Below are 23,421 nucleotides of genomic sequence, written 5' to 3' on the forward strand. Positions count from 1 at the left end.
ACTGATCTACATTGAGCTTTTGCTTTGTTCTGGTCCATCCTAGAGGGCTGACAAAATCGATGATTATTAATTGATTCTGTTGATTTGATTCACCTAGATTAAAACCACGCTTTTGTGGCCCTCAACGACTGGAATTTTTATTCAGCTTTGTGTGTTTGTTTTTGTGAGTGTGATTCCAAGAGTCTTGCATTTGTGTATTTTGTTTTTGAGCGCATGTTACATGGGCTTTGCTAAGAGTACACTTGGGTTTTTTGTTTGTTTACATTTTTTTAAATTGGTGTTAAGGAGACTTTATGAAAATATGTTCTATGGACATCACTCCAAAACAAAGAAAAAGAAAATTATGTGTTTGGCTTCTTTAGCTTTGGCTCTCACAGTTGCACAGTCTGAAACGACTATCATCTGCGATAGCCTCTAGCGGTGTGTAGCTTTTAGTGCGTTTGTATTGAGCCGATGCAACGTGTGATGTGATACTGATTTTCCTGTCCTCCGTTTTCCTATTTCCCTCTTTTTCTGTCTTTCTTCCCTATAGTGCTGAGCTTCTGAACTGCCCCTTTTCCGAGCTCCCCAACTGCAAAACCTGTCCAGAGGAAACCCCCAGGGTCACTGCAGAAAATAGAGACGGCGAAAGAGAGAAAACGAGAGATGAAAGGAGTGCTGCGCTAATCCCACTTGAAGAAATCATTGTAACGCTCATCTCTGCATTACTAATTTTAACCCACAACGTAGGTGCAATAAACATAAGATATCACATCCTGGGAGGATGTTGAACACATTTTCTTCCTACAAGGATCTCCAGCCTTGGGAAAAGGGTGGGATTCAGCATACAAACTGTAGTATGTCCTGGCTAGACCCTTCCTGGTGGAAATAGATGCAATTTTTAAGTAACGAGAACTATTTTTGTGGGGCGTTCCACCAAGATAAATGCACCTGAAAGTGGACAACAAAACCCTCAATCCAGTCTCAGATACAAATAATGTGTGGAAAAATACCCATCATGCTCTTCAACGCTATGCAATTCAACCACACATTCGCAGGCGAGTTCACCAAGCACTTCGATTGAACAGTTTATCAGCCAAACTTTTTCCACTCCTTTAACTTTTGGAGATCTTGCATGTGCTTTAAATGAAAATAAACAGCGGTGTCATCGGCCTGCCATATTCCTATATCGTACAAACAGTTTCCCCATTCATCTAATTGGAAAATTTTGTTCAGAGTCCTTCTCAGGGCCCACGGAAAGGTGACTTTGTCCACGTTGAAGAAAAGAGTGTTAGCCTCTCTCTTTTCTCTCTCTCTTAGTTCAGCTCTCTGCATCTCAGCATTTTTGTTCCACTGTAGATGAACTGCATGGCATGAATGAGAAAAAACAAAACAAATCTAAAAACAAAACAAAACAAAACAGAGAGAAAGATGGTAGAGATCGTGCTGAGAGGAGCAAGAGGAAACCGAAGACAGGGCCGCTCTGTGTGCACAGTACAATATGGGTGACTCTGGACAAGTGGATGGGGTCACGGATGAAAAATGCAGGCCCTTAACCTTCAAGTGGGGAACACAAAATACAACATAAGTGCATGACACCGGATGAAGGACAGAGGGGGCTTTAAATGGACTGGATGAACTATGACAAAAGCTGAAAAAAAGAGAAAATTAAAAATGCATTTTTCTCACTTTGTTTACCAGCATGACTAAACTGCATGACTTCTGCAAGCCCTGAACCCCAAATTAGAGGGCTTGGAATCACTAAACACCGAAATCAAATGGAAACAATAAAAGTTTATGCTAAATGCTACTAAATTTAGAGGGAAAAAAAGAATATATTTAAAAAAAGAGAGGCTCTATATTTTGTTTTTGAATAAAAAAGAATAATGTAAAAATATATAGGATTGCAAGATTCACACAGTTTTGTTGGATAAAAGAAAAACAAACCCCACTGAGTCTAGCTGAATGATGAGACAAACTCCTTCAACTACTACTGCTCCCTCCATGGCTTCAAGTGACATTTCTTTCCTTCTCTTTCTCCACCTTTTCACCCTTTACTTGAACTCTCCTGGCTCTCTGCTCCACCCTTCACGATCTCCCTCAGTCATGGCAGCCTCCAGCAGTGGCACGAAAGCTCCTCTGGAGACCTCTGACACCTACAGGGCTCTTTTCTTTTGACGGTTATGGGTCTAAAGAGCAAGGTGGAAGGGGATTTTAAGGCTGTGGGTGAAGTTTTCTTTTTATGTTGAGTCCTGATGGAAAGTTTTGAGTTGTTTTGCCATGTTTGTTCATTTTATTTCATCCACATGCTGTGGGTAAAATCAAAGCTTTATCCATCAAAAGTGAGCCTCTTAATATCAATCTAGTGAACATTAGCATTACGTGCTGTGTCTTGAGACCCTGAGTACTTACATCGACAAAGCACTATTGTCCAATCATGAAGCCATAATGTGAGAGTAGCGCCACTGTCTGAGCTCAAAGGTGCTCAGCAGGAGAACATGCTGAACATGGTTTTGTAGTTCTTAAGTTGTCTTGGTTTTGTTTAAGATGTTGACATTAGCATTCATTTAAATCTACAGTTTATTCTCTGAATTATTTTGGGTGGTACAGAGCCTTGCGAGGTTTTGACAATATTTTTTTCACTCATTACTAGATTTTATTATAAAAGTTTCAAAAAATTATTACATATGCTGAGCACCCACTAAAACCAGCCAAAATGGACTTCCTTATTAACTTAGCGGCAGATATCTGATATTACCATTGGTATTAGCATTATCCTGCGTGAGAGGAGGCCATGATTCCACCAATATCTCTTTTACATCATAGATTACACATGTGAGCAACTGTTTGACTGTTCAGACCTTTTCTTGTCTTCTTTGTATCACCAACAAGATCTGAACCACCTTTAAGTGGAAGTTCTTGTTGAAGTCTGGTTAGGTGTTAGAGTATGTTTGCATTGTTTTATATGACTTAAAGCGTCATTTGTTGTCTTAAAACCCCCTGACTGTGTTCTTTCAGCATTCATCATTCAGAATCTGATGTAAGCTTAGTTTAGTAACTACCTATGCAACACCTAAGCAAGACCTTAGCAGCTCACACACACACAAACACACACACATATGCCATGTGCTCAGGCCAGCTGGCTGGTGTCTGTTTACCGGTGCTGTGTGTCCAGGGAGGGAAACGACACAGATGCAGCTCCATCACCACAAGAGCCAGCGTATCTGCTGACCATGTAGTGTTACATCAAACGTTAGCAGCTGGCCCAAGTAGCTTGAAGGTGCGACAGACGTGTACAGCTGTAGTAGCCATGTCACTTTCTTTAGTGGTGCACTGAATTCCCTTTCCTTCTCGGTTAATATGTAAGGCCTGTTTAACGTCTTCTGCAATGTCTCTCCTGCATGCTTCAGGGTACAGGAAGACACTCGTGCACTTTTCGAGTTTGCATATACATTTATATGTGATCATATACTCATCTCAGAGGGTATGTAGGATATATATGTAACCAGAGCTTATTTTATATATGGTACTCAGTTCTAAATTGCATCTCACAAGCATTTGCTGACTGGTTAAGATAATGTGTACCTCTCTGGTCGTTCATAAAGTCAAATTGGATGGTGTTTTGGAGCAATAATGATGGAGGTCCACCTTTTTTCTCATTGTCGTCATTATGAATTGGGGGGACATGTTCATCTCATCCCTAATAGGAAACCCAGTGTGCCTGAAACTGTTCCCTGAATGTGTATGTAAACAGCCACATCAATTGAAGACGCTCTCTCTGCAAAAGCTTCCCATGAGGGTTTGTCTTAGCGTGAATGAGATCACAACCCCTCCAGATGGCTGACAGCTCACATACCTTTACTTGAAACCCAAATACAAAACATATCAGAGAGGAGCAGAACAAAGCCAGAATCAGTCTCCACGCTTTCTCGACTTCCTGTTTGCAACCCCTCCCACTCTCTCATCTGATCCCTCTCCTTCTCAATTTTTGAGGAAGAAGCTTTTTTGCATCCCTTGTTCTTGTGTTTTTCTATCATATTGTTTGAAGTTGAATTATAATGCATGCATGGAATACAATGAGGACATAACTTGTGAATAATTTGTGAATGGCCAGAATGAGGTAACCATCTCTTTCACCTGGGCTCTCTACTCTGCGACTGCTCTCTCAGAGACACTTAAGAGAGGAAGAAAGAACATGTTGTTTCTAGTTTTTCTCACCCTTCCCTTTTTCTTAAAAATGTAGCTGTACCAAATGTAAGTTCTGGCTATATGCTAGCCATTTCGAAAGACTATATTAATATGTTTATATATCGATTTCAAGATGCTATTTGTAAATGCGATGTCTGTGTATCTGTAGTAAATGTTTATCAGAGCTTCCACAGACTCAGATGCAGATGCAGCAGTTGTGAGGGCAGATATCAACAAAACACCCTGCAGGAACTCAGTTTTCACTGCATGTGTCTGTATATTTGTTATAGTTTGGCCCAGTATGCACTACCTGTTTTTGTATTTTGTCATTTTATACTTTAATTACTTTATGTAGCTTGTTTAAAGGGGGGAAATTCATTGCACTATCACAGCTAATGGAGCTGCTGTGTCTACTGCTGAGCGCAACCCTAACCATACCCCCACCCTCAACTCCCCTGGTTAAGAAACAGGGATATAGAGAGAGAGAGAGAGAGAGAGAGAGAGAGAGAGAGAGAGAGAGAGAGAGAGAGTTAGAAAGAGAGGCCAGTGAGAAAGAGAAGGTCCCTAAAAGAAATGGATGAGTTCTATGCTATTAAGATTGATGCTGGATACAATTTTATTGTCATACAAAAAAGGGAAAAAAAATATCAAGAACTGTATAAAATATATTTCAATGGAATGTTTATTATTTACCTTTTATATTTTTGAAATGTATAAAGAAAAAAATTAATAAACTGTAATAATTTAACAGAGTTTGTGAAAACTGAGACTTAAAAATCGTTATATTACTAAAAGTATGAAAGTTTGAACGTGAATGCTAACCTACCTGATCAAATCTTCTCCATTAGATAGGGAAAAAACAATTAGAAAAAAGAAATCCAATTTAAAAAGAAAAAGTTATCAAAAAGTCAATAAAAATGTTAAAAGCTCATGCCAAAATTTTCAACATGTGTCCTGTGTGATTCTTCAAATGTTGTGAATTCTTCATGTTACTCTTGGATCCAAGAACACATTTACAGAATAATTAGTGCGTTTACCTATTTTAATTTCTTTATTTTTTTGTTGATTTTATTTATTTTTAGAATAAATTAATTTCCTTCACATGCTTATAAGCAAATAGATTTTTTAATAATGATTCTCTTACATGTATCATCGTGGCTTTGGGGCAAGGACATTGAGCTTTCTTAATCTACATTATTGAGAAAGTTGAAACAATTAAATTTCAAACATAACAATATCATTTTTGTATACCATATTTATAGTACATAGTTATTTTGTGTAATTACAGAGTAATTAATTCATAAAGCATTGTCTTTACACACTGATCCACAACCAATCCATTTTAATTAGGCCCAGATGAGATCAGAATTTGTTGCTTTATTTAGTTTGTTTCAACAAAAATGCATGGAGTTAAAACGGTGGCACTAGTGAAAATGAGGTAGAGGTTCATAACATCTGCATCAAAATTACAGTGAACAGTTCTCTTGGCACAGCACCTATATTTCAAGTCTTGCTGGTGATTGCTGTTTGTCCCATTTTGGATGTGCTTAAATGTAAGAAAAAGGCCCTCATCCTTCATTTTTCTTTTATCCCTCCTCACGGACTGAGCGATGCACAAAAATATCACTTGCAGTACATCTGTAATTCCTGTCTTTTCATACACTATATTTTATAATATTTAACACACTTTGTGCATTACTATATAAAGCCTTTTCTTCTCTTATATTCAGTCACCAAACCATGTTTGTGTTGTTCAGTTGCATTTGTAAATCCTTCTACTTCATCACTCCTCCACTGACCCTCCTCAGGCACCTCTGTTTAGTCTCCAGACGATGAGGCCACCCAGCAGTGCTCCGCTGATGAAAAAGACTCCAGAGGAGAGGGAGATCAGGCTGGATGAGGAACCGAAATCTCGCTCAAAGGAGTAACGAGCCAATGAAGAGATGCTATTGATCTGAAGGTATTTAAAAGAGTTAATCAATGACTATTACAGATGTGTCTCATCAATGCTGTGTTAATGCAAGTGTTGTCATGTTAATCAAAACGTACCCATCCTCCTCTATTGCAGATCCAGTACAGCAAGTTATCCCTGAAGTAATCCAGTGTCCAAGACACAATTCCTGAGACATAATCAGCAATAATCTATATGCAAAACAAAAAAACAAGCACAAATACATCAAAGTGCAACCATGCATCTGGTCACAAAGCTTTAACACTTTGGGCACTGAAACACACAAATGATGCAGCCTATAGGTAAAGAAAGCACTGCATAGGCCTACCTTGGCAATTGATTTTCCAACAACACAGATCAGAGTAACAATTTTCCCCCAGGTGATGCCATCAGCAAACACTTTGTCTACAAGCCTCTGAAAACTCTGTCTGTCCATCACTCCTGCAAACTCATCAACCATTCTAAAATTAAACAAAGAGGCTATACTTGATAACAATTCATTATTCTTGAAGCCCATATCCCGCTGCCATAATAAGATAGCAACTTTGTGGAACAATTTTTTTCTTTTAATTAGGATTTTCTTTTGTGACTTATATTTATTGCGACTCATTTCTCACAACTTTATTTCTTAAACTATCTCACATTAATTATAATATTGTTTAAACGGACTTCCATAATAGGCTACATACAGTAATACACTCGCATATCAAAAAGACCTTTTGATACTAACTTCTTATATTTTGTCTCCCGGTCGATACAATCGCCGATGGTTATGATGACCTCAGCCATCTGATCCAGGAGCTCCTCCTCTTCATCACTCATTGGCTGTGGTTCAGCAAGAAACGGTGCACATATTCCCTCCCTCTGCACCTGGTCCCTTACTGATCTGAAAACATATTGTGAAAGCATCGTTGTTTTGATATATCCACCTTATATTTCTACGCGGAAGTATGGAAGCTTGTTTCCGCCACTAAATAAATAAATAATAATGATAATAATTGCGACTTTTTATCTCACAATTCTGACTTTGTTTCTCACAATTGCGAGTTTACATCTCGCAATTCTGACTTTATTTCTCAGAATTGCGAGATATAAAGTCAGAATTGCGTGATATAAAGTCACAATTGCGTGTTATAAAGTCAGAATTGTGAGATATAAGGTCACAATTGCGTGTTATAAAGTCAGAATTGCGAGAGAGAAAACTAAGAATTCTGACTTTTTTCTCGCAATTCCGACCCCAGACAGCAACATAATGTGGGCCCAGATCCAGCCCACATCTGGTATGCGTGGAATCCACATGCACCGGATGTGGCCCGGATCTGGGCCGACAATTTTGCTCTATGGGACTTTATATCACGCAATTCTGACTTTATAACACATAATTGCGAGTTTATATCTCGCAATTCTGACATATTTTTTCAGAATTGTAAGATATAAACTCGCAATTGCGAGTTATAAAGTCCAATTCTATGGGGAAAAAAGACTGACTTTTTTCCTCTCAGAATAGTTTAGCCTATATCTCACAATTCTGATTTTATAACACGCAATTGCGACTTTATATGACGCAATTCTGACTTTATAACACCCCATTGCGACTTTATAACTCACAATTCTGACTTTATAACACGAAATTGCGACTTAATATCACGCAATTCTGACTGTATAACACGCAATTCTGACTTTATAACACGCAATTGCGACTTTATTTCACGCAATTCTGACTTTATAACACGCAATTCTGACTTTATAACACGCAATTGCGACTTTATATTACGCATTTCTGACTTTATATCTCACAATTTTGACTTTATAACACGCAATTGCGACTTTATATCCAGCAATTCTGACTTTATATCTCGCAATTCTGAGAAATAAAGTCAGAATTGTGAGATGAAGAGTCGCAATAACCTTTTTTTTTTTTCATTCTGTGGCGGAAACAAGCTTCCAAACGGAAGCTATTTTCTGTGAATGTATTCCGAAAAACGATTTTTTTTGTACAGCTAAAAATAACTGGAAGCGGATGACACGGCAGCTATAGACACATTTCTCCAGTAAGGGCTGGCGCAAAATGCTGCATCGGCATCTCGAAGCGGCACTTCCGCTGGCATCTCCAGCGGCCATCAGTGCAGCGGCATCTCCAGCGGCCATCAGTGCAGCGGCATCTCCAGCGGCCATCAGTGCAGCGGCATCTCCAGCGGCCATCAGTGAGCGGCATCTCCAGCGGCCATCAGTGAGCGGCATCTCCAGCGGCCATCAGTGAGCGGCATCTCCAGTGGCCATCAGTGCAGCGGCCATCAGTGCAGCGGCATCTCCAGTGGCCATCAGTGTAGCGGCATCTCCAGTTGCCATCAGTGCAGCGGCCATCAGTGCAGCGGCATCTCCAGTGGCCATCAAGTGCAGCGGCATCTCCAGTTGCCATCAGTGCTGCGGCCATCAGTGCAGCGGCATCTCCAGTTGCCATCAGTGGAGGGGCCATCAGTGCAGCGGCATCTCCAGTGGCCATCAGTGGAGGGGCCATCAGTGCAGCGGCATCTCCAGTGGCCATCAGTGCAGCGGCATCTCCAGTTGCCATCAGTGGAGGGGCCATCAGTGCAGCGGCATCTCCAGTGGCCATCAGTGAGCGGCATCTCCAGTGGCCATCAGTACAGCGACATCTCCAGCGGCCATCAGTGCAGCGGCATCTCCAGTGGCCATCAGTGCAGTGGCCATCAGTACAGCGGCATCTCCAGCGGCCATCAGTACAGCGGCATCTCCAGCGGCCATCAGTGCAGCGGCATCTCCAGTGGCCATCAGTGCAGTGGCCATCAGTGCAGTGGCATCTCCAGCGGCCATCAGTGAGCGGCATCTCCAGTGGCCATCAGTACAGCGGCATCTCCAGTGGCCATCAGTGCAGCGGCATCTCCAGTGGCCATCAGTGCAGTGGCCATCAGTGCAGTGGCATCTCCAGCGGCCATCAGTGAGCGGCATCTCCAGTGGCCATCAGTACAGCGGCATCTCCAGTGGCCATCAGTGCAGCGGCATCTCCAGCGGCCATCAGTGCAGCGGCATCTCCAGTGGCCATCAGTGCAGTGGCCATCAGTGCAGTGGCCATCAGTACAGCGGCATCTCCAGCGGCCATCAGTACAGCGGCATCTCCAGCGGCCATCAGTGCAGCGGCATCTCCAGTGGCCATCAGTGCAGTGGCCATCAGTGCAGTGGCATCTCCAGCGGCCATCAGTGAGCGGCATCTCCAGTGGCCATCAGTACAGCGGCATCTCCAGTGGCCATCAGTGCAGCGGCATCTCCAGTGGCCATCAGTGCAGTGGCCATCAGTGCAGTGGCATCTCCAGCGGCCATCAGTGAGCGGCATCTCCAGTGGCCATCAGTACAGCGGCATCTCCAGTGGCCATCAGTGCAGCGGCATCTCCAGCGGCCAGGACTTTCCGGTGCAGCGGCATCTCCAGCAATCAATATTTTTTATTTTATTAACTGCATTTTAACTAAATAACATTATTTAGCTACCACAGAGTAGCATATCATGTGTAAGCATATCCCTTGTAAATAAAGTTTTGAGTTTCTGATTCTCCATTACATCAGAGAAAGCTGCAATTGTTCTGAGTAGCCAATTGATACAGGATATGTAACGTTATAGGTTTCCAGCAAGAAGTGTCAATATCACTTTAATGTTTCTGTAAATACTTTTTATTAAATATTAATTTGATCGTAAAAGTTATAGTTGTTTTCAACCAAGACGAATATCGACGATGGCGTCCCCTTAAATAACTACGTAGACGATGGAAGGTGAGAAAGAGGAAAATTATCTGATGAAAATGATCTAGCTGCATCTCACTGATGGCCGCAGGAGATGCCACCGGAAGTGCCGTTTCGAGATGCCAGTGTCGCAATTTGCGCTTGCTCTCTCTCCAGTATTCCACTCTTACGTGAAAAACGTGAAAATTAAGGTGGACAAAGAAACGAAACCAATAGCAACCTAATACTTTATTCATACTTAATTCATACCTAATAATTGAAATGAATGGCAATAGAAATGGCACAAACGATTATATTAAATGATTATGTAAAGGTTGTGAAGTGACATTGATTTTGAAAAAAATTATACTTTTTAGTGGGCTTAAGGCTAAACGTTTTTCAGGTAGGCTATTATTTACAAAGTTATCTGCTTAACATCAGACAAATATTTCGATACAGCCTAAAAACAAATATGTATGTGAAACTTACCGAAGTATAAGATTGTTCGTAAACTGGTCATCTAAGAGATACAAACGTAAATGTCACTTTACTGGATTTCATGATAGCACACAGGAAATAATAGGCCGGTTTAACTTGGCTGAATAGCCTACCTGATGCCATGAGCGTACTTTTTCCTTTCTTCCTCTTTGGTCCTACGGTAGGTTTTGATGGTTATTTCACAAAACAAAATGAAAGTGTAGCCTATATATGTCCGGTCTTTGCTTTTACGTCAATAATTGTACTAAACATGACGCAGACTTCTAATAGGTTTAGTAGCTAGATAGCTTGCTGTCAGGTGCATCTTCACTCACAATAGGCTAAGTGAAAATAAAAGCGAAACAATTAAGTTTTCTGCATTTCCTAACATCTGTCGAACAAATCGAATCCACACTTAGCAGTCATCCTCAAAGTAATTAATTCACAAGACACATAGCTCAGAAGAATTGTGTGTTTGTGCAAATATGACCGGGAATGAAAGTAGGCTAACACTTTTTATTCGAGCATCAGTAACTCAGTGGTTGTTTGTGCCACATTTATCTACTACAAAAACTCACTTGGACGTTTAAATCAAATTTAAAGAGTCCCCATAGCCTATTGAAAGAGTTGTAACACTAGCTGGAAATAGAACAACGAGAGGACATTTGCTGAAATAAGATCAACACTAATATATGCAAGAACGTTATCGAAGAACAAAAACATAATTTTTAATAAAAGTGTTGCGGCAAAAACAATAACTAACAATATAGCATCACAGCATAAGAGACATCAGGATTCCAAATTAGTTTTAAAAGATTTATTCTTGCAAGAAGTTCCCAGTCCATCCATACAGTCCAGCTGTAGGCGGAGTGAGACCTTGAGCAGCGGGCTGCCAGCAGTCTTATACTGTTCTATCTCTTGTCTAAACAAGAGGAACAAAGGAACTTTATGACTACCCCAAAAGCAGAGGGTCTTCTCACCTCTGAAGTCAGAGGTCACTTGCCCAACCACCTGCTGATTGTCTCACACACACCTCCAAGCTGTATAAACATACCAACAGGAAAACAGGGTCCTCTGTTCTCGTACACAGCACAGATAAAGAACTAAAATCAATGAGAATATAAAAATTTCTACAACAGTTTCCCCCTTTTTTTATCATTCTCTTTGATTACTTAATAAACACAACAATTTTAAGTCATTGCATCACACTTCTACAATTCTTCAATTTTACCTTTCATTTTCTGCTTAAACTTGTTGAAATAAGATTAGAAGAAAAAGCTTAGGTTGTTTTTTATTTTATGGGGATAGTATTTAACAAGCAACTTGTTGAGTAAAGAATTTATCTGAAGCCAGGCTAAATGGATAAGCACTGTTATCGCATTCCTAACATTAAATCAGACTCTCAGTCACCTCAGTAAATAGTATAGGTTCTAGTAGGAAAAATATACCTTAACTCAATTAAAGCATTTCGCTGTAACTTCCGCTACTTGTATCGTCTGCATAATTTTGTTCAGCCTTGGGTTAGCCTGTCATTTTCCAATTGAACAGAATCCTATTCACCCATGAATAACAAAATAACACATACAATCCTAATTCCTACTATTAGCCTTTTCCATTAATCACCTTGATTTTCCTAACCATATTTTGTTCACTACTATTTCAATTTAGAAAGCTCTATTTTAATGCCCTTTTTAATAAAATCTTTCCATAAAAGTTTTATCATTTTATCCATTCTTCTAACCAATGTTAGTTATTCAAAATTTGCTTATTTGTTCAAAAAAATATTTTTGCTTGTTACACATCAATTAATAGATTTTCTACTTATCCTGAAAACATTTGAACCAATCAAATTATTAGATCTATATCAATAGTAAGCCCTAGTTTGACCCAATCAAATAAAATCATCAAAATCATCACAAAAAGTTTTGCTAGACTCAAATCATTAGTTGGTGCACATCCTCCTCCAGGTGTGATGATTATCTCGTTCGTCCCGCAGACATTCCTTCTAACCAATGTAGTTTATAGCTTATTACACATTAGTTAATAGATTTTCTACATTTGCACTAAACAAATCAATATCTAGTTTGATTCAATTAAATACAATCGTCAAAATCATCATCAAAAACATATTCTTCTGCTAAACTTGAACCATCAATTGGTCCACATCTTTCTCCAGATGTGTTGATCATCCGTTGCCCCATGCATGGACGTTCCATCTTCACCATTTTGACACTTTGCGCGCCGTTGAAATGGTTTTTCCAGCGTTGGCGGGCGAGGTATGTTTCTAGCACATTCCTTGATCACCCACTTTATTCTTCGTGTTGGCGTGTGGGGTTGCTGATGTTGTTTGCTGTAGTTTAAGCTGAGATGTTTGGACCCAGGTCTAAAACTCTCCAATCATTTTCAAATCCTTACAAGATTTTCCCTTAGATCACGATCGCACCCCCACTGGAATGAGTCATCTGCTGTCGGCTGTCACCTGCGAAATGGAGGCCTTAAGTGATTTTGTTAGTGACCGCTTGTCTTGTCATCCCTTTTGGTGTGACCTGTGTAATTTTCAACCTGAAACATATCATCAGATAATTTCTTGCTCATTGAATAGCACTCATGGTCCTTTTCTCCTGAAAAAAACACTCAACCCATGTTGCTCATGTTAACAAAACAATACAGAATCAGTTCTGTTTGGTTCAATCCTGGCATCCTGCAAAATGAAAATTTTAAGTTAGGCACTGCACAAGGTTAGGCACTGTGTCTTCACTTTTGCTCATGTTAACAAGACAATATGTATACATTTGGAACAGAATCAGTTCTGTTTGATGGAATCCGTTCTGACAACCTAAAAAAAATGAAACTTTTTAAGTTAGCGCAGCGCAAAGTGTGGCACCTTTCTGCCACAATAATAACCCAGGTCAGGATAACTAGTCAAATTCATTCACATTGTTTTCACTGGGCACTGTCTGCTCTGCCCGTTCACTTCTGTATGACAAGATCAGCTGGTTTTAGACAAATGGTCCTTCTAACTCCCTGGAGAGTTGAAAGGCTCTAATCTGACCATTTGTTCATGTGTGTGTGTCTTTGCTCATGTCATGTGCGCAAAAGTCTACATCTTCTGTGAAGAAAAACAAATGTTGAGGTTATTGTCACAAAGTTTTCTTTTGTCTGCTGTGCTGGCCTGGCGTTTCCTGTCGAAGCAATTCTTGTTACTTGCACACTTACAGACAGATTATTATCATCCTCCTCTTGATAAATTAGATCTCATCTTTTTTATCAATTTAACATACTAAGATTCTCTTACATTTATCAGACGACACATTTACATTCTTATCAGTTCTTGCTTTCCCTCGGAAATCAAACCCATGACCTTGTTGTTACAAGTGCCAATACTGTTTGAACAACAGGAAAAACTGCAATATTTGTTAATATTTGTTTGGTAACATTTGTTTGGATAAAGTTTGCTTAACCCAAACATTGTCCTTCAGACAAATTTCCTTTAGACATCTTTCTCTGCCTCTGAAACAAAAATATTACTTTATCTTCTTCTCACAGCGTAATCTGTTTTTCAGGCCTGTTGTTGGTCTCGCAATTCAGTCATCTACAAACATTCTTCAGGTCACCAATTTGTCAGGTCAGGTTTTTTTTTGTGTGCACACTTCGTCAACGTCAGTCGAATAACAATCTCCCCCTTTTTACGATGCCTAACTGTAAAGGGCTCTCTGGATAATCTGATATTTACTACTGTCAAATCTATTACATTTTCTCAACATATGACTGACGGCTATCTACGACTTCACAATTCTAATTTACACATCAATACTTAAACCTGTCCAGAAAGTAATTCAAATCTACTGCACATCATAAATGACCAAAATAATAACTAACAGACAGAGCTCAATGATCAATCAACTTAAAGCTCCTCCTATGTTCTGTGTTGTCTTCTCATCAGATTGACTCAAATTTCTCAGCTTACTTTCGAATTTGTAATTTGCCTTAACCCATCTATAATGCCAAAACACTCTTTCCAGAAGTTAATGACACATTTATACACACTATTCAGACAAAATAGTTGTCCTAAACTAGCACATACTGTACAAAACATGAATTAACATTCACACTCATAGTCCCTGACTATGAACCGCTCATATTTCTATCTTTTCTCTAAAAAGATTTAAATGACATTTTAACCTTACATTTTCCCTGTATCTTCTATCTAATGTTTTATGGCCTCTTAAACCAGTTTCAAAGCATGTCTGTTCATTATTCATTTGATTTTAGAAAAGTCAGCTGGATTGTTTTGGTGCATTATTACTTTTCTTCAGCTTTCTTTGGCTGACTGATAACAGAAAGGCAGAGTACCCATCCCCCTTCCTTCACTCAGACAGTCTCTCTCTCTTTCTCTCTTGAACAAACTAATAATATTTTCAATCAGCCTCCTAAGAATGTATTTTAGACAGAATGTAAATTCCTTACACTAAACTTTGACCATTGTTATTCAGACTTTTCTCAGATCTACAAAGCTGTCTTCATCTTTAGCCACCACCATGTCCAGTGACCTTCAGGAGTTCAAACTATGTCATAGACATATTAGCTCAAAATCAACACTTCTATACATGTTCTTGCCTATAAGGCAACCAATATCACAAAAAGTTTTGCTACTGTCTCCACATCAGATAATTGCACCCACCTGTGGTCTGTATGTTAATGACGTTTAGACACCCCATTGTCTGATAAGGTTCCCTGTGTCTCACACCGGCCCCATTTATACAATTGACTACCATTTGCTCAGGATGTGTAATCCCAATGGTGAAGAAACAAAATAACTTCACTTCTTTTATCTGATAATTAAGCCGTTTTGGAGGATGAGTTCATTCTAAAGTATATTTGGGAGTGGACCTCTCTGATGCTCTTGGCCCAAAGTAGCATCATATCCACTCTCTTCGCACAGAAAACACCTCCACAACCTGGTGGGCAGGTGCCCCAGTGGTGATGAAAGTCCTGGCTTGGGTTGTCCCCCTATGGCCATCGGAAGATCTTACCCGTCTCTGGGCTGACATCCAGCGCACTGGTTACAGCTCCATCCAATTGGGCAGAATTATCAGAGAGGCTCTTCTAAAATTTGACAATAATAAATACAAACTTTTCTTAGGTGTGGGTGAGAAGACATTCAAGAACCCTCACAGCCAGTAGGAGTGTCCTAAAACAATAACAACAGTATTTAATCAAATCAATCTATTAGACATCCTCAACAAAATCACAATGCTTAGATTATACTCAGAGAATTTAGATCACAACTGTACATTCAGTGTACTTCATCTGTAGTCGGAGCCATCGGTGGAGACTAAATGAGACAAAGAAGTTACTGGTTCTAAAATAGGCTAAAAATGTCACCTCTATCGTTTAAGGTCTGTATTATTATTTTAAAGACTTCTTTAAAGTCACTCAGTTTTATTTCTAAAACATTTACAAATTGTCCTCTAAATTTATCAAATCTGAACTACCTGTAGCATGATTTGGTTTAGCTTTTCCATATCTATGATTTTCAACTGAAACATTGTGCTCAGACAGCTTTCTGCTGACATTGAATGAGAGAGAGACTCTTGAGGCATTCAGGACTGGTACATTTGCATTTTCATAAACTTCTAACTTCAGGCTTTATATACCATCTTTTTAACTCTAGCCCAGCTTAAGGCATCTTTTCCATAAATTACATGTATTTTCAATACAAGCATAATTTTTATAGTTTTCTTTTGCCCATACAGGGAATTTAGACATTACAAATTTCCACTCAGATTGAGTATCTGTCATACTGGCAGTTTCAGCCCCAGCACACATCAGATTCAGATTATCAAATTGTTTCAGCCAAATCACAAGCTAAAATCTTCTAAAATCAACACATCAGCTTCTAGTTCTTTCATGGTCAACACTAACAAGCTCTCTGTTCAATCGAATGTCATTTACATTTAGCAACTGTTAATCCCCTAACGCTGCTTTTGCTTAGCCTATTTTATCTTTATAAAAATAATAATCTTTCAAATTTCATCTAAATTTTAGTTGTCAGGTTCTCAATTACCATAATTTAATACCCGACTTCAATGTTTTCTCTAGGAGTTTACCAATCTGCAATTAGGATCAATACTAACCTTTGTTCTCTGCGCTCTCTGCTTGTGATACATTTTTATTATCACTATAAATCATTCATTAGATTTGTCTCCCTATATCATCTAAAACCTTATTAAAGCATTTCATTCAAAACACAATCATCCTTTTATTTACCGGTACCTTTAAAATTCTTTACAACTCATTTAGTCTTATCTGTAATTTTACGTCAACCGGTACTTTTTATAATTCTTTCCTTTCAAAAGGAACTCCTGGCACTTAAATCTTTCAATCTTCTTACAACTTTCAAAAGTTCCATCTATCAACTTTCTTTAGTTCCTTCTCAGAACAAAACTTCAATATTGTCATTTAAATACTGTTGTACTTTCAAAACATTTACAGTCACTGCAAAATGACCCCCGCTGACCGCAATAAAACACTCTCTGTTATCCTGCCTATTGTTTGGTCACGTGAGCTTTCAAAACAGCTCCAGCTTACTTCACACCCCTGAAGCAGTGTGTCCTATTCAGGAAAAGCAAACAGAGCCACTGACAGTTCTCTGAATTTTTCCCCCACTGTCCCAGCTGCAAATACAATTACAATAGCCGAATCATATAGTCTTCATCATATTAACCTTAATCTACTTTCTAACTCATATTAACACAGAATTGTCTTCAAATTTGTATCATTTTTTTGGCACTTTCTTTGTTTTGAGCCAGTCAAGTTATTGTTTATCTTTCCAATCAGAATCAAACTTTTATATAAACATCATATCCGACATTGTTCATTATTGATTTTCCATAATCTTTAGACATAGCTGTCTTTACATCTTACTAATTTTGTATTATCATCAACACTAATTACAGAACAAGTACATATCTAATATCTGGAAGTCGGGCTAAATAAGCAAGCACTGTTGCTGTACTCCCAGTACAGCTGGACCCTCAGTCACTCCTTATTAGATACAGACATCATCTACAAAACAACCAGGATATATGCATTCGTTTTTTATAAAACTATAATTTTCCAATTCCTTTTATAATAAACGAAGGTTGATGGTTAATCCATCTTTTCACTACCCCCTTTTATAGACCCATTAGGTTCAAAAACACAATGGTTATCAAACTAAAACTAAACATCATCTGCAAATCTCTTTAAGGTGAGGGCTTCAGAGCAGAGCTGCTTACAGCATTTGCTCTCTTCTGTCTCACTATTTGTGTCATGACTGTTCAGTTACTATTCATACAGTATAAAGAAATTTAGCATGTCATCAATTTCATCAACACTGGTTTGAAAACTTATTCTTCTATCAAATGGTAAATCTGCAGATTCAACTTAATATTATCATTATTCCTCAGTTCCACCTCTACTGTTTCCCAGAAACCACAAGATTCTATTATTCGTCTCAGTCATTACACAGACAGCTATCATAGCCGTTAGCACCTTCAACTTTTGTTATAAAAATATGGCAATCTATTCTTCAATACCCTTGTTTTCATAACATTAATACAATACAGCACATTCACATCATCATTTCAATCATTATTTTATCATTAAAATATAGATTTTTTTCCCATTCTGCTTAATGAAAACATTCCTTATCTTTATACCAAATTAATCCCTGTTAATATACTCAATGCCTTATTTTATTATGAAACTCACTTTTCATACCATTTAAACAGTTAATTTGACTTCCATAAATTCTGTCTGAAATTTTATTTTCATCACATATAGTTTTCTACTATATTTCTTCTCAATCTTTCCCTACATGCCAGTTCCTTCTGTATCCTCTCCTTACCAATACTTTCTCTAGCCATCTATTATCTCTTTTTCTCCCAACACTAGTAGTGTTCCTGTCTTCTTGCTCCCTACATGCAGATACCATCTTTCGAAATTCAGATTCTTTTCATTCTGATTTCTTTCTACATCCTCAGTTCTTCATACCAAATCTTTCTTCAAATTCAGTCCTACATGCTAATTCTTTCTGCATTTGTTTTCGTTCCCTCCTATCTGCTTCCTCAAGCCAACAATCTGTCTGCTCACATTCTTTAGACTAAAACAAGATGCAACAACTCTGTTGCTTTTCACTGTTTCTTTTTTTTTTTTTTAAACTGTCCTTTTCACAACATTCAATCTTATTTTGCTCAGTGTCCCTTCTTCAGGAAAATCATGATATTTGATCAACTTTTCTGTCATTTTTATACATTTATGTCCATAATTCTTTTTCATTTGACCGAAAACTTTTGTTTAAAAATTAGCTAGCTTACCGTTAACGTTGACTCCATATTGGCTGAATCTTCTCTCTTGGATTTTTCCTTTTGACGCGCGTTTTACTAATCTGTCAAACGTCTTCGACAGATCCGACTTTTTCACCCAAAATCGGCCAGGTTTTAGCAAATTATGCTCTGTAATTATGGTTTACTCAATCTTTCCGCGCACCCAATCAATCAAGCGTGCACAAGAATTAGTTCAAGCGCGTTTCTTCCGTACGCTGTTTTACATAGAATTAACTCAAGCGCTTTTACTGGAATTAATTAAGTTACAATCAAAGATTTTGAATAAACCAGTACTTCAGTTGTGACTCTTCCTGTTCACCTACGAGCAATTATGGTACTTCTGTTCCCACCTACAGGAGCTTAGTTTTTTTGTAGAGACCGGTCTGATTCTGTCAGATCAATCTCTCCCTCAAAACTTACTCTGCTCGTACCAAAGAGACAAACTCAGCCAATATGGTTCATGTTCACTCACAATTATATCAAATTACACTGCACAAAATAAAATAATTTTACTGTCTCTTACCTGAGATGCTTTTACTGCCACCGAGTTCTTTCTGATTCCAGTGGGTTCCTCCTAGCCCTGATAGCAGTTTTGGCTCTTCTCTCTAAATTTTGGCGAGGTAAGATCAAAGCCTGTGCTTTGAGATGATCAATTCGTCAAATCCGCTGTCAGGACCAGAAGAAAACCTCAAGGAATCCCACTTCTGACACCAATCTGTTGCGGCAAAAACAATAACTAACAATATAGCATCACAGCATAAGAGACATCAGGATTCCAAATTAGTTTTAAAAGATTTATTCTTGCAAGAAGTTCCCAGTCCATCCATACAGTCCAGCTGTAGGCGGAGTGAGACCTTGAGCAGCGGGCTGCCAGCAGTCTTATACTGTTCTATCTCTTGTCTAAACAAGAGGAACAAAGGAACTTTATGACTACCCCAAAAGCAGAGGGTCTTCTCACCTCTGAAGTCAGAGGTCACTTGCCCAACCACCTGCTGATTGTCTCACACACACCTCCAAGCTGTATAAACATACCAACAGGAAAACAGGGTCCTCTGTTCTCGTACACAGCACAGATAAAGAACTAAAATCAATGAGAATATAAAAATTTCTACAACAAAAGTTTAGCACAAAAACAGTTTCTGTGTGTGTACTGTATATTGCTGTCAGACAAGGGTTCAGCCATCTATTTTTATCCACCTATTTTTTGGGATATCACATAAAATAGGGAAAAAACACTGGATGGAAATGCAAAGATAGGCATACATTCTATAAAGTGTACAAAAAAACATATGTTCTCAACTGAGGCAGATAATGTTTTTATCCAATAAGAAGAGATGTGCTATGATGGAAACACATTTACAAAAAAAAAAACCTAATATGGGATGTGATTGATAACTGGACTCATTATATATATATATATATATATATATATATATATATATATATATATATATATATATATGTATATTATATATAATGTGTGTGTACATTTAAACACATTTTCAGAAATTGGGAACTTTAGTCACATTCAATGCACAACACTTACATTTTACAAGGGAGTGGACAAAACACATTATAGACAACCACTATTCTATGTCATTTAACAATTATTAATAAAAAGCTTAGCTCAGTTCTTATCGCTGTACAATATGTCCTGATCTTACAAAAAAGTATAAATACATAAAGGCATAATACAATAAAAAGGGGCAAATTACAAAATCATGCTGCAGATCAGTTTGTGATTTCCTCATGGTTTCTCTCAGGTTTACAGACTAAATACTTCCGTTGCTGTATTGCCACTCTCTCTCTTAGCTTTTTTGAAGTCTCGAGAAGATGAAGCCACCTAACAGTAGGCCACAGGTGAAGGAAAACGCAGCTCCAAAATAGGGAAAATATTTTCTCAGTGAAGAACCAGAAAATTGCTCAAAGGAGAAACAGGCCAGTGCAGGGATACTGTACATCTGTATTATGGCATACAAACAAATAAGTTATAGATGTGATATTGTGACCAAAACTGTTCAACACATCTTCGAAAGAAGAAAAATAAAACAAAACAAAAGTAAAATGCTTCTTTTTATTCCAGTATTTTAAACAATAAGGTAAAAATATTTCTTACCCATCCTCCCACTTTGCGAATCCATTCCAAAAGATTCCTCCTAAAGTAATCCAGACTTAAGGTCAAAATACCTGAAACAATTGTGGGTAAGCGTGCGAGGACCATCTATTGAGAGCAAAGAGGAGCTTAGAAGTTACAAATAAACTATACAAATATAAACATAAAGATGCACGTCTGTCTACAAAAACAGATATGTTAACAATTTGAACAGATAACATGCAGCAGGATCTAACTAATCCAATACCTTTGCAGACAGCTTTCCAACTGAATAGAACAGCACTATAATTCTCCCCCAGTTGATCTGGCCATCTCTGAAAACCTTTTCCACAAGATCCCAGAAACTTCTTTTATCAGCTACTTTTACTAAGCCATCAATCATGCTGTGAGTGTAGAAGAACAGAAAGAGAAACCAGGGGTTTTAAAAACATGTGAAGACTTCAGATGCAAAAGCCTCTAAGTTCGTCTAAAGTTTTTGTTTAATATTAACATTTTTATCAGGCTCCTATGTGTAGGTTTCTACCCAAGTACCAGCATTTCTAAATGGGCTGAGGCTGGGATTTACTGAGTTTGAAGTGAAAGTATTAGATGAATGTATACTATGTGCAGGGAGCATTCATTCAATATTATTATCTCATCTTTGACAGTGGTGGCTCATAGAGGCTTTTGCATCGGAGGTCTTCATGTGTAGACAACACCACTGATGTTCAGTAAAGACAGAAAAAGGTTCAAATCTCAGACGGACTCATTAAATCCTTGATCTTGATCGAGTCTATCACCGATCACTTTAATGGTCTCCGCCAACTGTTGAACTAGCTTCTGGTCTTGACTGTTGCTTATTGGTCGAGCTTCGGGGAGGTCTGGTGGGGCTGCATTTCCTTCGGCTGCCACATTCATCACCTCATGTCTTACCACCCTGAAAGACATTTGATACAGTATGTTAACTGAATAGGAGTCAAATGTTTAGAGGTATTATTACAGGGGAAATTATTATAATCACACACAGATAGTTTGTGCATCCTATGTTTCAGTTTGCTTGAAATTGCTTTGAGTCCTACATTTATGGTAGCCGAGAGAGCTACTGAAAAAAAAATGCAACAAAACCCCCCCCAGCAAATTAAGAAAATATCTACATCAGTTTGACAACACATGTGCTACAAATACTCAAAACACGCAATCATATACAGAAACATGCTGCAAATACAATGCACATCAAATCAGAATGTTAAAATAAATTAGGTATTTGGTTGTTTTGTATTGAGTATTTGCAGCACATTTCCTGTCAAACTGATGAAGATGCTTTCTTAATTTACAGCACATTTAGCTCTCTCAGCTAACGTATAAATAACGGTTTTTGCAGAGTCCTTTTAATTTTTTTTAAATGAGTGGGTCTCAGGTTCAAAATAATGAATTCAAAATGTCCTATGTTGCATCTATTTCTAAAATCTAAATACTTTTTTTTTTAACCAAGTAAATATTTAACTTTGTCCACAAGAGTTCTGCAGCTGTTATTAACCGAACAAGCCCCTGAACAACAACAACAGGAAGTTGTTTTCCTTTGTGTTGGACCTTTTTAGCACATTACTGTGAGTTCTCTCATTTTGTTCAATGTTTTATTAACAATTATAACCTGTTGTCAAAGATTAATTGATCATCAACAAGGTAATTACAGTTTGCAATATTTGTTTGATTTCAATTCAAATATATTTCCAGATTTGTCATTTGCCTGATGAAGAAAAAACCACAAGGTTGGCCAGACAAGGTCAGCCATTGAAATTGTCAAAATGGTTAAATTGTAATTTATGTAGATATGTGATGTATACTACATAAGTTTTGTAATTATATAGTTGTCATGACATAACTATGTGACTGTGTCCACTGGTGATAAATTATTTTCCATAGATTGTTTTTTTTAATCATAATTTTCTGTGATTTTTCTGTGACACAGGACACTGTTTGTGTGTGTGCGTGTGTGTGTGTGTGTGTGTGTGTGTGTGTGTGTGTGTGTGTGTGCGTGCGTGTGATAGTTAACGTGTACATCAACTGTTACTTGTGTTTGTATGTTTTTTTAAATTTTACACAATTAAAATGCTGCTTCTATACTTTAAAAGTAGGCTAAGTTATATCTAGAGTTTTGTATAAATTCTCTAAATTCGGTTGATGTAAAACAGGTATTTTTAAAACCTAGGCTACTAAATATAGGAAAGTAATCTGGAAACGTTACAGTTCTAATGCGACAAAAAACAAATCATAAGTTTACGAAGTGAAACATACCCGATTAAGAGTGCTTCTCCAATCTGATCATCTGTAGATCGAAAAGAAACATTAACAAACATCTAACATTGCTTGAAGAGCACAAACACACGGTCACTTACCCTGCGAGACTTCGCAAGCCATATTTGTAAAATATATGTTGTTGTTGTTGTTTAGTTAGCCTACTCAGGTAATGTTTTCGAATGGATGTATAGCTCTGGGGGGATTCCAATCTGTTTCAGGACAGTACTCGCAACTTTTTCACGAGCCTGAATCCAGCTTCTTATTCGCAGCTTCTGACGAACACTAAATACACGCGCCCTCTGGAGGTCGCATTTGTCGGGGACGCAGCTGCAGATGCT

General features: G+C 38.2%; 3 protein-coding genes and 1 long non-coding RNA gene across 9 annotated transcripts in view; 2 read left to right on the forward strand and 2 right to left on the reverse strand.

Annotated features, from left to right (window-relative positions):
- Positions 1-5,113, forward strand: part of kcnc3a (potassium voltage-gated channel, Shaw-related subfamily, member 3a) — a 74,588-nt gene extending 69,475 nt beyond the window's left edge. For all 6 annotated transcript variants that reach the window (XM_077212743.1, XM_077212739.1, XM_077212735.1 and 3 more), the window contains one exon: positions 533-5,113. In XM_077212743.1, coding sequence (XP_077068858.1) covers positions 533-546 — 14 coding nt within the window. In that variant the 3' untranslated portion in view covers positions 547-5,113. The remainder of the gene's footprint in view (positions 1-532) is intronic.
- A 294-nt stretch (positions 5,114-5,407) lies between these two features.
- On the reverse strand, positions 5,408-10,665 carry LOC143721872 (apoptosis regulator BAX). The gene is made up of 6 exons (XM_077212747.1): positions 10,459-10,665; positions 10,337-10,367; positions 6,849-7,004; positions 6,447-6,579; positions 6,217-6,309; positions 5,408-6,121 (listed from the first exon to the last, which is right to left on the reverse strand). The coding sequence occupies exons 1-6, from the start codon at positions 10,466-10,468 to the stop codon at positions 5,972-5,974; spliced, it is 573 nt and encodes a 190-aa protein (XP_077068862.1). The 5' UTR covers positions 10,469-10,665; the 3' UTR covers positions 5,408-5,971.
- Positions 9,060-9,628, forward strand: LOC143721873 (uncharacterized). The gene is made up of 3 exons (XR_013196790.1): positions 9,060-9,154; positions 9,213-9,238; positions 9,511-9,628. It is a non-coding gene; the product is annotated as an uncharacterized LOC143721873 (long non-coding RNA).
- Positions 10,666-20,192: 9,527 nt separating the features above from the next.
- On the reverse strand, positions 20,193-23,405 carry baxb (BCL2 associated X, apoptosis regulator b). Its single transcript, XM_077212746.1, has 6 exons — positions 23,182-23,405; positions 23,081-23,111; positions 21,552-21,722; positions 21,054-21,189; positions 20,810-20,914; positions 20,193-20,654 (listed from the first exon to the last, which is right to left on the reverse strand). Exons 1-6 carry the CDS (start codon positions 23,201-23,203, stop codon positions 20,502-20,504), a joined length of 618 nt encoding a protein of 205 aa, XP_077068861.1. The 5' UTR covers positions 23,204-23,405; the 3' UTR covers positions 20,193-20,501.
- Positions 23,406-23,421: the final 16 nt, after the last annotated feature.

The sequence above is a fragment of the Siphateles boraxobius genome, unplaced genomic scaffold (genome assembly GCF_051911475.1).
Source record: "Siphateles boraxobius isolate OS27281-9 unplaced genomic scaffold, OSU_SipBor_1 66, whole genome shotgun sequence".
NCBI classification, from domain to species: domain Eukaryota; kingdom Metazoa; phylum Chordata; class Actinopteri; order Cypriniformes; family Leuciscidae; genus Siphateles; species Siphateles boraxobius.